The sequence below is a fragment of the Pseudophryne corroboree genome, chromosome 7 (genome assembly GCF_028390025.1).
Source record: "Pseudophryne corroboree isolate aPseCor3 chromosome 7, aPseCor3.hap2, whole genome shotgun sequence".
Classification (NCBI taxonomy): domain Eukaryota; kingdom Metazoa; phylum Chordata; class Amphibia; order Anura; family Myobatrachidae; genus Pseudophryne; species Pseudophryne corroboree.
In genome coordinates, this window is record NC_086450.1 from 242,930,726 (window position 1) to 242,943,542 (window position 12,817).

At 45.9% G+C, this 12,817-nt stretch overlaps 1 protein-coding gene across 1 annotated transcript in view; it reads right to left on the bottom strand.

Annotated features, from left to right (window-relative positions):
- ADCY5 (adenylate cyclase 5) overlaps nt 1-12,817 on the bottom strand; it is a 984,560-nt gene that overhangs the window by 161,343 nt on the left and 810,400 nt on the right. Inside the window, exon 9 of the mRNA XM_063934061.1 lies at nt 10,041-10,063. Coding sequence (XP_063790131.1) covers nt 10,041-10,063 — 23 coding nt within the window. The remainder of the gene's footprint in view (nt 1-10,040; nt 10,064-12,817) is intronic.

Below are 12,817 nucleotides of genomic sequence, written 5' to 3' on the forward strand. Positions count from 1 at the left end.
CCTGTTCTGGGAAAAGCCAACACATTGGCAGTACTGAATCTGAATACATCAACATTCTTAGCAGCACACCATGTGAAATAAGAATTCCAGATCCTGTAATAAATCCGAGCCGAAGCCGGTTTACGTGCCTTCCACATAGTTTGAATGACCGCCTCAGAAAAACCCTTGGCCCTTAGGACGGAAGCTTCAAGAACCACGCCGTCAAAGCCAGATGGGCCAAATCCTGGTAGACACAAGGGCCCTGAACGAGGAGGTCTGAATGTTGTGGAAGTAGAAGAGGACACTCTATCGAGAGACCCTGTAGGTCTGAGAACTAATGCCGTCTGGGCCACGCTGGAGCGAGTAGAAGTAGTATTCCTCCTTCTTGCTTGAACTTCCTTATCACTCTGGGCAGGAGTGACACCGGAGGGAACACATACAGCAGCCGAAAGTTCCATGGAATTGCCAGTACGTCCATGAATGCCGCTTGAGGATCCCTTGTTCTTGCTCCGAAGACAGGAAACCTTGTGATTGTGTCGAGACGCCATCAGGTCTACATCTGATAGGCCCCACTTGTTCACTAGGAGTTGAAATACTTCTGGATGAAGGCTCCACTCTCCTGCGTGTACGTCCTGACGACTGAGGAAGTCCGCTTACCAGTTGAGGACTCCCGGAATGAACACTGCCGATGTGGCTGGCAGATGGCGTTCTGCCCACTGAAGTATCCTTGACACTTTTCTCATCAACATGCGGCTTCGAGTGCCGCCTTGATGATTTATGTACGCCACAGTGGTGGTGTTGTCTGACTGTACTTGAACAGGCCTGTTCTGTATCCAAGGCAGGGCCAGTGTCAGTGTATTGAACACTGCCCGCAGTTCCAGAATTGTTGGGAGGAGAGCCAGAGGCACCAGCACTATCACTCCTGTATCCAGGAGAGATTGCACCACCAAATGGAGCGTCTTTGCTTTTACCTGATCCGAAGGATGTTTGTTGAGCAAAACCGATGAGGGGGACGTTTCTTGAAAGAGATGGCGTAACCGTGAGGACTTCCCGTACCAAGGCATCTGAAGTGGTCTTTAACCACACCTGAGCAAACCGTAGAAGTCGGCCTCCTACCCTGGGATCCCCCATGGGGAGGCCTGCCCCGTCATGCGGCAGGCTTATTCGTTTTGGAAGCAGACTGACGGGCAGCCCAGGCACATTTTGGTTCGGGCTTGGTGTGTTTGGAAGAGCGTGTATTGTTTGGGTACGCCTGACCCTTTGCTTTACCCAGAGGCTGAATGGAACAAAAGGAAGTACTCTTAGCCTTCGGAGCCAAAGGAGTAGTACTAGGCAGACAAGCAATCTTAGCTGATGCTAAATCAGCAACAATATTGTTGAGGTCTTCCCCAAACAGTGTGTTCCCCTTAAAGGGTATCACCTCCAAGGTCTTTTTAGAGTCCAGGTCAACAGACCAGGATCGCAACCAGAGAATCCTGCGAGCCAGAATGGACATAATAAACGCCTTGGCCGCCAGGAGACCGGCATCAGATGCCACCTCTTGAATGTAAATGAGAGGCTGTAACAATATAAGAAAGACACTGTCTCGCATTATCAGAAAAATTGGAAGGTAGTTCCGCTTCAACTTCCTGAACCCAGGCTTCAATAGCTTTCGCCGCCCAGGCAGCTGTATAGTGGGTCTATGCACAGCCCCTGCAAGAGTGTAAATGGACTTCAAGCAACCCTCCACACGCTTATCCATCGGTTCCTTAAGGGAGGTGACGGTAGTGACAGGCAGAGCCGAGGACACCACCAGGCGTGCGACCTGAGAATCCACCGGAGGTGGTGTTTCCCAATTTTTACGTAGCTCTGCCGCGAGGGGATAACGGGCTAGCATCTTTTTTGACAGTGAAAATTTCGTTCTTGCCGATTCCCAGGATTCCTGACGTATGTCAACCAGGTGGTCAGCATGGGGTAGAAGCAATTTAGTCACCTTCTGACGTTTAAACTTATCTGGTTTCTTAGAGGTAGTAGGAGGCTCCTCTTCATCCTCAATTTGAAGAATGAGCCTGATGGCCTCCAAGAGGTCAGGAACATCCACTTGTGTCAGAGTTTCCCCATCTGAAGTATCTGGATCAGATTTGTGCCCCAATGTGGAATACTTTTTCTTTTTGTGTTCTAATATGATTAATTTATTCCAGGGAGCACCCCCAAATTAATGGTTAATACTGAGAATTTTTTCTAGGAACTGTTTTTGACTATAAACAATGGGAAGTAACTGATTGATAATAAGAATTTACTTACCGATAATTCTATTTCTCGGAGTCCGTAGTGGATGCTGGGGTTCCTGAAAGGACCATGGGGAATAGCGGCTCCGCAGGAGACAGGGCACAAAAGTAAAGCTTTCCGATCAGGTGGTGTGCACTGGCTCCTCCCCCTATGACCCTCCTCCAAGCCAGTTAGGTACTGTGCCCGGACGAGCGTACACAATAAGGGAGGAATTTTGAATCCCGGGTAAGACTCATACCAGCCACACCAATCACACCGTACAACTTGTGATCTAAACCCAGTTAACAGTATGATAACAGCGGAGCCTCTGAAAAGATGGCTCACAACAATAATAACCCGATTTTTGTAACTATGTACAAGTATTGCAGATAATCCGCACTTGGGATGGGCGCCCAGCATCCACTACGGACTCCGAGAAATAGAATTATCGGTAAGTAAATTCTTATTTTCTCTATCGTCCTAGTGGATGCTGGGGTTCCTGAAAGGACCATGGGGATTATACCAAAGCTCCCAAACGGGCGGGAGAGTGCGGATGACTCTGCAGCACCGAATGAGAGAACTCCAGGTCCTCCTTAGCCAGGGTATCAAATTTGTAGAATTTAGCAAACGTGTTTGCCCCTGACCAAGTAGCTGCTCGGCAAGGTTGTAAAACCGAGACCCCTCGGGCAGCCGCCCAAGATGAGCCCACCTTCCTTGTGGAATGGGCATTTACATATTTTGGCTGTGGCAGGCCTGCCACAGAATGTGCAAGCTGAATTGTATTACACATCCAACTAGCAATAGTCTGCTTAGAAGCAAGAGCACCCAGTTTGTTGGGTGCATACAGGATAACAGCAAGTCAGTTTTCCTGACTCCAGCCGTCCTGGAACATATTTTCAGGGCCCTGACAACATCTAGCAACTTGGAGTCCTCCAAGTCCCTAGTAGGTGCAAGGCACCACAATAAGCTGGTTCAGGTGAAACACTGACACCACCTTAGGGAGAGAACTGGGGACGAGTCCGCAGCTCTGCCCTGTCCGAATGGACAAACAGATATGGGCTTTTTTGAGAAAAAACCACCAATTTGACACTCGCCTGGTCCAGGCCAGGGCCAAGAGCATGGTCACTTTTCATGTGAGATGCTTCAAATCCACAGATTTGACTGGTTTTAAACCAATGTGATTTGAGGAATCCCAGAACTACGTTGAGATCCCACAGTGCCACTGGAGGCACAAAAGGGGGTTGTATATGCAATACTCCCTTGACAAACTTCTGGACTTCAGGAACTGAAGCCAATTCTTTCTGGAAGAAAATCGACAGGGCCGAAATTTGAACCTTAATGGACCCCAATTTGAGGCCCATAGACACTCCTGTTTGCAGGAAATGCAGGAAACGACCGAGTTGAAATTTCTTTGTGGGGCCTTCCTGGCCTCACACCACGCAACATATTTTCGCCACATGTGGTGATAATGTTGTGCGGTCACCTCCTTTCTGGCTTTGACCAGGGTAGGAATGACCTCTTCCGGCATGCCTTTTTCCCTTAGGATCCGGCTTTCCACCGCCATGCCGACAAACGCAGCTGCGGTAAGTCTTGGAACAGACATGGTACTTGCTGAAGCAAGTCCCTTCTTAGCGGCAGAGGCCATAAGACCTCTGTAAGCATCTCTTGAAGTTCCGGGTACCAAGTCCTTCTTGGCCAATCCGGAGCCATGAGTATAGTTCTTACTCCTCTACGTCTTATAATTCTCAGCACCTTAGGTATGAGAAGCAGAGGAGGGAACACATACACCGACTGGTACACCCACGGTGTTACCAGAACGTCCACAGCTATTGCCTGAGGGTCTCTTGACCTGGCGCAATACCTGTCCCGTTTTTTGTTCAGACGGGACGCCATCATGTCCACCTTTGGTATTTCCCAACGGTTTACAATCATGTGGAAAAAACTTCCCGATGAAGTTTCCACTCTCCCGGGTGGAGGTCGTGCCTGCTGAGGAAGTCTGCTTCCCAGTTTCCATTCCCGGGATGAAACACTGCTGACAGTGCTATCACATGATTTTCCGCCCAGCGAAAAGTCCTTGCAGTTTTTGCCATTGCCCTCCTGCTTCTTGTGTCGCCCTGTCTGTTTACGTGGGCGACTGCCGTGATGTTTTTCCCACTGGATCAATACCGGCTGACCTTGAAGCAGAGGTCTTGCTAAGCTTAGAGCATTATAAATTTACCCTTAGCTCCAGTATATTTATGTGGAGAAAAGTCTCCAGACTTGATCACACTCCCTGGAAATTTTTTCCTTGTGTGACTGCTCCCCAGCCTCTCGGGCTGGGCTCCGTGGTCACCAGCATCCAATCCTGAATGCCGAATCTGCGGCCCTCTAGAAGATGAGCACTCTATAACCACCACAGGAGAGACACCCTTGTCCTTGGATATAGGGTTATCCGCTGATGCATCTGAAGATGCGATCCGGACCATTTGTCCAGCAGATCCCACTGAAAAGTTCTTGCGTGAAATCTGCCGAATGGAATTGCTTCGTAGGAAGCCACCATTTTTACCAGGACCCTTGTGCAATGATGCACTGTTTTTAGGAGGTTCCTGACTAGCTCGGATAACTCCCTGGCTTTCTCTTCCGGGAGAAACACCTTTTTCTGGACTGTGTCCAGAATCATCCCTAGGCACAGCAGACGTGTCGTCGGGATCAGCTGCGATTTTGGAATATTTAGAATCCACCCGTGCTGTTGTAGCAGTATCCGAGATAGTGCTACTCCGACCTCCAACTGTTCCCTGGACTATGCCCTTATCAGGAGATCGTCCAAGTAAGGGATAATTAAGACGCCTTTTCTTCGAAGAAGAATCATCATTTCGGCCATTACCTTGGTAAAGACCCGGGGTGCCGTGGACAATCCAAACGGCAGCGTCTGAAACTGATAGTGACAGTTCTGCACCACGAACCTGAGGTACCCTTAGTGAGAAGGGCAAATTTGGGACATAGAGGTAAGCATCCCTGATGTCCCGGGACACTATATAGTCCCCTTCTTCCTGGTTCGTTATCACTGCTCTGAGTGACTCCATCTTGATTTGAACCTTTGTAAGTGTTCAAAAAAAATTTTTAGAATAAGTCTCACCTAGCCTTCTGGCTTCAGTACCACAATATAGTGTGGAATAATACCCCTTTTCTTGTAGTAGGAGGGGTAATTTAATTATCACCTGCTGGGAATACAGCTTGTGAATTTTTTCCCATACTGCCTCCTTGTCGGAGGGAGACCTTGGTAAAGCAGACTTCAGGAGCCTGCGAAGGGGAAACGTCTCGACATTCCAATCTGTACCCCTGGGATACTACTTGTAGGATCCAGGGGTCCTGTACGGTCTCAGCGCCATGCTGAGAACTTGTCAGAAGCGGTGGAACGCTTCTGTTCCTGGGAATGGGCTGCCTGCTGCAGTCTTCTTCCCTTTCCTCTATCCCTGGGCAGATATGATCTTATAGGGACGAAAGGACTGAGGCTGAAAAGACGGTGTCTTTTTCTGCAGAGATGTGACTTAGGGTAAAAACGGCGGATTTTCCAGCAGTTGCCGTGGCCACCAGGTCCGATGGACCGACCCCAAATAACTCCTCTTCCTTTATACGGCAATACACCTTTGTGCCGTTTGGAATCTGCATCACCTGACCACTGTCGTGTCCATAACATCTTCTGGCAGATATGGACATCGCATTTACTCTTGATGCCAGAGTGCAAATATCCCTCTGTGCATCTCGCATATATAGAAATGCATCCTTTAAATGCTCTATAGTCAATAAAATACTGTCCCTGTCAAGGGTATCAATATTTTTAGTCAGGGAATCCGACCAAGCCACCCCAGCTCTGCACATCCAGGCTGAGGCGATCGCTGGTCGCAGTATAACACCAGTATGTGTGTATATACTTTTTATGATATTTTCCAGCCTCCTGTCAGCTGGTCCTTGAGGACGGCCCTATCTATAGACGGTACCGCCACTTGTTTTGATAAGCGTGTGAGCGCCTTATCCACCCTAAGGGGTGTTTCCCAACGCGCCCTAACTTCTGGCGGGAAAGGGTATACCGCCCATAATTTTCTATCGGGGGGAACCCACGCATCATCACACACTTTATTTAATTTATCTGATTCAGGAAAAACTACGGTAGTTTTTTCACATCCCACATAATACCCTCTTTTGTGGTACTTGTAGTATCAGAAATATGAAACACCTCCTTCATTGCCTTTAACGTGTGGCCCTAATAAGGAATACGTTTGTTTATTCACCGTCGACACTGGATTCAGTGTCCCTGTCTGTGTCTGTGTCGACCGACTAAAGTAAACGGGCGTTTTAAAACCCCTGACGGTGTTTTTGAGACGTCTGGACCGGTACTAATTGTTTGTCGGCCGTCTCATGTCGTCAACCGACCTTGCAGCGTGTTGACATTATCACGTAATTCCCTAAATAAGCCATCCATTCCGGTGTCGACTCCCTAGAGAGTGACATCACCATTACAGGCAATTGCTCCGCCTCCTCACCAACATCGTCCTCATACATGTCGACACACACGTACCGACACACAGCACACACACAGGGAATGCTCTGATAGAGGACAGGACCCACTAGCCCTTTGGAGAGACAGAGGGAGAGTTTACCAGCACACACCAAAAACGCTATAATTATATAGGGACAACCTTATATAAGTGTTTTCCCTTATAGCATCTTTTTTATATATTTCTAACGCCAAATTAGTGCCCCCCCTCTCTGTTTTAACCCTGTTTCTGTAGTGCAGTGCAGGGGAGAGCCTGGGAGCCTTCCCTCCAGCCTTTCTGTGAGGGAAAATGGCGCTGTGTGCTGAGGAGATAGGCCCCGCCCCTTTTTCGGCGGCCTCGTCTCCCGCTCTTAACGGATTCTGGCAGGGGTTAAATATCTCCATATAGCCTCCGGAGGCTATATGTGAGGTATTTTTAGCCAAAATAGGTATTCATTTGCCTCCCAGGGCGCCCCCCTCCCAGCGCCCTGCACCCTCAGTGACTGCCGTGTGAAGTGTGCTGAGAGGAAAATGGCGCACAGCTGCAGTGCTGTGCGCTACCTTTAGAAGACTGAGGAGTCTTCTGCCGCCGATTCTGGACCTCTTCTTACTTCAGCATCTGCAAGGGGGCCGGCGGCAAGGCTCCGGTGACCATCCAGGCTGTACCTGTGATCGTTCCTCTGGAGCTGATGTCCAGTAGCCAAGAAGCCAATCCATCCTGCACGCAGGTGAGTTCACTTCTTCTCCCCTAAGTCCCTCGTTGCAGTGATCCTGTTGCCAGCAGGACTCACTGTAAAATAAAAAACCTAAGCTAAACTTTTCTAAGCAGCTCTTTAGGAGAGCCACCTAGATTGCACCCTTCTCGGCCGGGCACAAAAATCTAACTGGCTTGGAGGAGGGTCATAGGGGGAGGAGCCAGTGCACACCACCTGATCGGAAAGCTTTACTTTTGTGCCCTGTCTCCTGCGGAGCCGCTATTCCCCATGGTCCTTTCAGGAACCCCAGCATCCACTAGGACGATAGAGAAATGAATATATGACCTATATGATCTGTGCGGATTTTTTCTTTGTTTGGTATCTGGATCAGTATCAGTGGGATCAGTGTAAGCGCCATCTTCATCGGAAGAAGTATCCGGGACATGTGTGGATTGTGAGGAAGTAATGGCCCGTTTAGAGGACCCCTTGGTCTTAGGCGGACGAGGGTTAGCCTGTTGTTTAACCAGAGACTGATTTAATTGCTGTAACTGAGAAGACAGAGTATCTGCCCATGGCGGATTAATTGTAGAGACAATATGTGGCTGTAATGCCCCATAGGGGGCGTAAGTCTAGTTACCAGCGTAGTCAGTAAATTAGTGAAGGTAGCCCACGGCGGGACTTGATCTGCCCCTGGTGCTGCCGACTGACCTTGGGGTGCAGAGACCCCAGAACCGGAACCCTCAGCTGCTACATTTTCCTCAGGACCATCCATGGCGTCAGCACTGCCTGGTGCAGGATCAGCCCTGGAATCCTCATCCTGGATAGCAGACATAGCGGCAGATGTATTAAGCTGGATAAGGCATAAGGTAGTGATAAACCAGTGATAAAGGCAAGGTGATAAACGCACCAGCCAATCACCTCCTAACTGTTAATTTACATATTGGAGCTGATTGGCTGGTGCCTTTATCACCTTGCATTTATCACTGGTTTATCACTTCCTTATGCCTTCTCCAGGTTTATACATCTGCCCCATTATTTGTAACCGTACTCCTAGTGTGACAAAAAGTACAATTTAAGCAGACAGAATACCTGGCAAAAAAAACCCTCACAGTGTGACTGCAAGCATAGCACAAAATCCTGGGACAGTCAAAGCTTTAGCCTGTTGGTGCCTCGGATCAAGATCCTACTCTACACCCCGATGTTATTCCCTGTGGAATACAGTGTACCCTGCTGCAGAAATTAGGAATACATTTCCCTTATGTAGTACATAGTTCTCCGTCAGTACAGTTCCTTTCCCTGCCACCCAATGTCTCCTATCCTCTATTTGGGTGGTCTTAAGTAAGCCGCCAGTCGGGATCCCGGCGACCAGCATACCGGCGCCGGCATCCTGACCGCTGGCATGCCGACACATATTCTCCCTCTTGGGGGTCCACGACTTCCCTGGAGGGAGAATAAATAGAGTGGCGCGCTTAGTGCGTCACCGTGCCTGCAGCGTGGCAATCGCAGCGAGCCCGCAAGGGGCTCATTAGCGCTCGTCCAGCTGTCGGTATGCTGGCCCACGGGATCCCGGCCGCCGGCCACTCATACTACACCCCTCTATTTACTTCCCCTTTCTACTTATATATTGTTTTTTCTTTAATGATTTCTTATTTGTTGCAAACTATTTTGATCAGTTGCCATAGTCTACTACACAGGTTCCCAAACTCGATCCTCAGGACTCCACACAGTGCATGTTTTGCAGGTCTCCTCACAGAATCACTAATGAAATAATTAGCTCCACCTGTGGATCTTTTAAAATGGGTCAGTGAGTAATGAGTTCACCTGTTTTCCTACTAGGTAACCTGCAAAACGTGAACTGTGTGGGGTCCTGAGAACCACTGCTTTACTACATGGACATTTGTAATATCTTGCACATTTGTTTTACCATGTTTACATTTTCCTTAATTATTTACTATACTGTACATATGTGCAATGTTGAATGCAATCCAACCGTAAAACTGGTGAAAAGCTAACGCCAACACTAGGTTAACATACCCCTCAGTTTTCTTCCAATGAGAGGTGACTGAGCATTTCGCTGTGGTAATCATGTGTCCTATCAGTCTAGTGATTTGTTTTATGAGTATTCAGAATGGAGTTGTGCAAGAGGGTATATGAAGAACAGTCTGGCAATGTGAGGAAGGAATGTGGTTAGTAAAAGTTCTGGGAGGGTATACAGAAACCAATACCTGTTCACCTGAAGGTGGACTTTAAAACCATGTAATTGGTGTTATTAGCAGACTGAAAACTGTTTAAATGCTCAGTAAGACTAAAGCCTCATAAGAAGATGTGAGGTGCAAGGTTTTGGCAAGGGCTGCAAACTTCTGGGATTTCAGATTACGATTACTGAAAAGGGCATCAGGGACATAAAATGACCAGATGCTGCATGATGATGAGACCCCTCCTTACAGCATTTATACAAGTCATACAACAATTCAGACACTATGAGATGATGCTGGATGGAAAAGGTTTCCACAGCTCAATATGTCTAGGTGTTTCCAACAAAAAGCATATTTATTTTATTCAGGACATCCAAAATAAAATAAAAAAAATTAAACATTTCAACTTACTTGTCTTTTGGGTCTTCAAATCCCTGCAAAAAAAAGTGTGTTTCAGAATTTATCACGGAATAAACAGTAAAACCAGTAAAACAACACAAAATTTGGAGGATTTAATGAAAATGGAGAAAAGTATGTCAGACATTCAGTAATATTACAAAAACACGCAAAGTGAAGCTCCATGTACTGAGCCAGTAACTATTACATGGATATCTCTGGATGCCAAACTCTGTCTCACCAGGATAATGTAAATCACAAGGAAATCAGCTTATAGACTTTGTAACCCAACTCCCTAGTCAAATGGTTTGAAATGTTTTCTCTGGTTATGAATATAAATGTTGCTTTATGTTTATTGTTCTTAATTGGCAGGACTTAAATCTTATAATATATAGCAGAACAATTTACCTTACATTGAATAAAATAATCTTCTGAAATGCTTGAGTTTCGGTCATTAACAAAGCAAAAATAAAGAGTGGTGCAGCATGTAAGCCTTTGTGACGTAACGTATCTGTTGTGCACCAATGAGACCACTGTGCACAGATATATCAGTCTGTACATCAAATTCTCCAAAACATGGATAATGTATAGAGCAATTTGAAGTTATTCCCTGATATCTGAGAGGTCACAAAAGTATTTATAAAAGACCTTGGTTTTACTGCTCCATTAGAAGCAAAGTTATTTTCCATGCTTGAAGTAGATGCATTGCATAAAGAAAGTGTAACCATGGAAACACAAACATGCAAATCTATATGAAATTGCGATAAATGAGATGTAATACATTTTACTTGCTTTATAAGTGACCCAGTGTCTCTTTTGTGTAAAAGAAGATGACGAATAATTTTAATTTACCTCAGTTCAGGATTTGCTTTTACTAGAATAGATGTATTTACAACATATGGGGCAGGGAAATAGCTTTAAGCTCCTTTTTTGGACAGTAACCAAGTAAAAACTAATAGGGGAAAAGACGTAAATAAATCTTATTTAGAATAACAAATTTAAATGCAACCCTCTACTCCTGAACTATGTTGGAGAAATTGTTGCAATGTGGGAACGTAGTTGCATATTTTTGGTAGTGTCCCGCAATTACTAGACTATGGAACTCTGTGTTCACTCTAATGACAAATGTCCTAGGATTTCTGGTGTGTCCCCCCAACCAAAGTTAGCTCTTCTTTATATCTATTTTGGTGACCTTACATCAAACGATCGTTATGTACTGGGTCATATACCTATCGCTTCTAAACTTTTGAAAGCCCGTCACTGGCGTACAACTACTGTTCCCACTATTGAAGCTATTGAAAATATGGTCCAATCCCACTATGAGTTTGAAAGAGAGGGGCTACTTATTATTCTTCAGCCACATGTCCCTGGCTGCGCTGGATCTTGTGGAGCAACTATTAGCAAGTGAGAGCTCATGGGACGGCCGGTAGAACTTCCTCACCGAATATGGGCCCGTAATTGTATATCCTTCTGGGTATATATGGGCTCAAGCAAGTAACTTGACATTTTCTTGTATTACCATATTATTATATTGTTATATTCCAATGTGGATTGACTAGTGTGTCTTTCCATGTGGTTTTCATTTTGGACCTAGATTCTTTTTGTATGCTCTTTGCTCATTTGTGTGTATCCCCCGAGTCCTTCCCCCTATTTCCCCCTTTTTTTCCATTTCTGTATCCCTCCTCCTCCCTTATCCATTACTGTTAAAACTCAATAAAAATATAATATGAGAAAAAAAAAAAGAATAATAAATGTAAGCTTTAAACAAAACTTATAACAACTATAACTCTCCATACAACCCCATAGGACTCTCCATACAGCCACATTAAACTCTCCATACAGCTAAAAGGACAATCCCATATAGCACCATAGAACGCTGTATTATACAGCCACATAACACTCTCCATACAGCCATATAGTTTCCATACAGCCACACAGAAATCTCCATCCAGCCACAAAGAATTCTCCAAACAGTACCATAGTACTCTTTCATACAACCCTATAGAACTCTCTACACAGCCCCACAGAATTCTCCAAACAGCCACATAGGACTCTCTATACAGCTCCAAAGAAATCATCATACAGCCATCTCCAAACATCCATGCAAAACTCTTCAAAGTCACATAACATTCTACATACAGCCACACAGAACTCTTCATATACCTCCATAATACTCTCTCTCCCAACAGCCACATAGAACTCTCCATATAGGGGGTAATTCTGAGTTGATCGCAGCAGGAACTTTGTTAGCAGTTGGGCAAAACCATGTGCACTGCAGGGGTGGCAAATATAACATGTGCAGAGAGAGAGAGATTTGGGTGTGGTGAGTTCAATCTGAAATCTAAATTGCAGTGTAAAAATAAAGCAGCCAGTATTTACCCTGCACAGAAACAAAATAACCCACCCAAATCTAATTCTCTCTGCAAATGTTATATCTGCCCCCCCTGCACTGCACATGGTTTTGCCCAACTGCTAAAAAATTTCCTGCTGCGATCAACTTGGAATTACCCCCATAGCCCCATAATACTCTCTCAAGTGCTACACAGAACTCTCCATAAAGCCCCATAGTACGTTCCATAGAGTACCATAGACTGTTCCTTATAGCCCCTTAGAATGCTCCATACAGATCCATAAAACTCTACATAAATGATAGATCTCTCAATAGAACACATCATTCTGCACGAAGGAACACCTCATAGAGCCCCATAGAACTTTCCATACAGCCAGAAAGAACTCTCCTTATAGCCCCATAATATTCTCCCAACAGCTACAAAAAACTTTCCATACTGTCC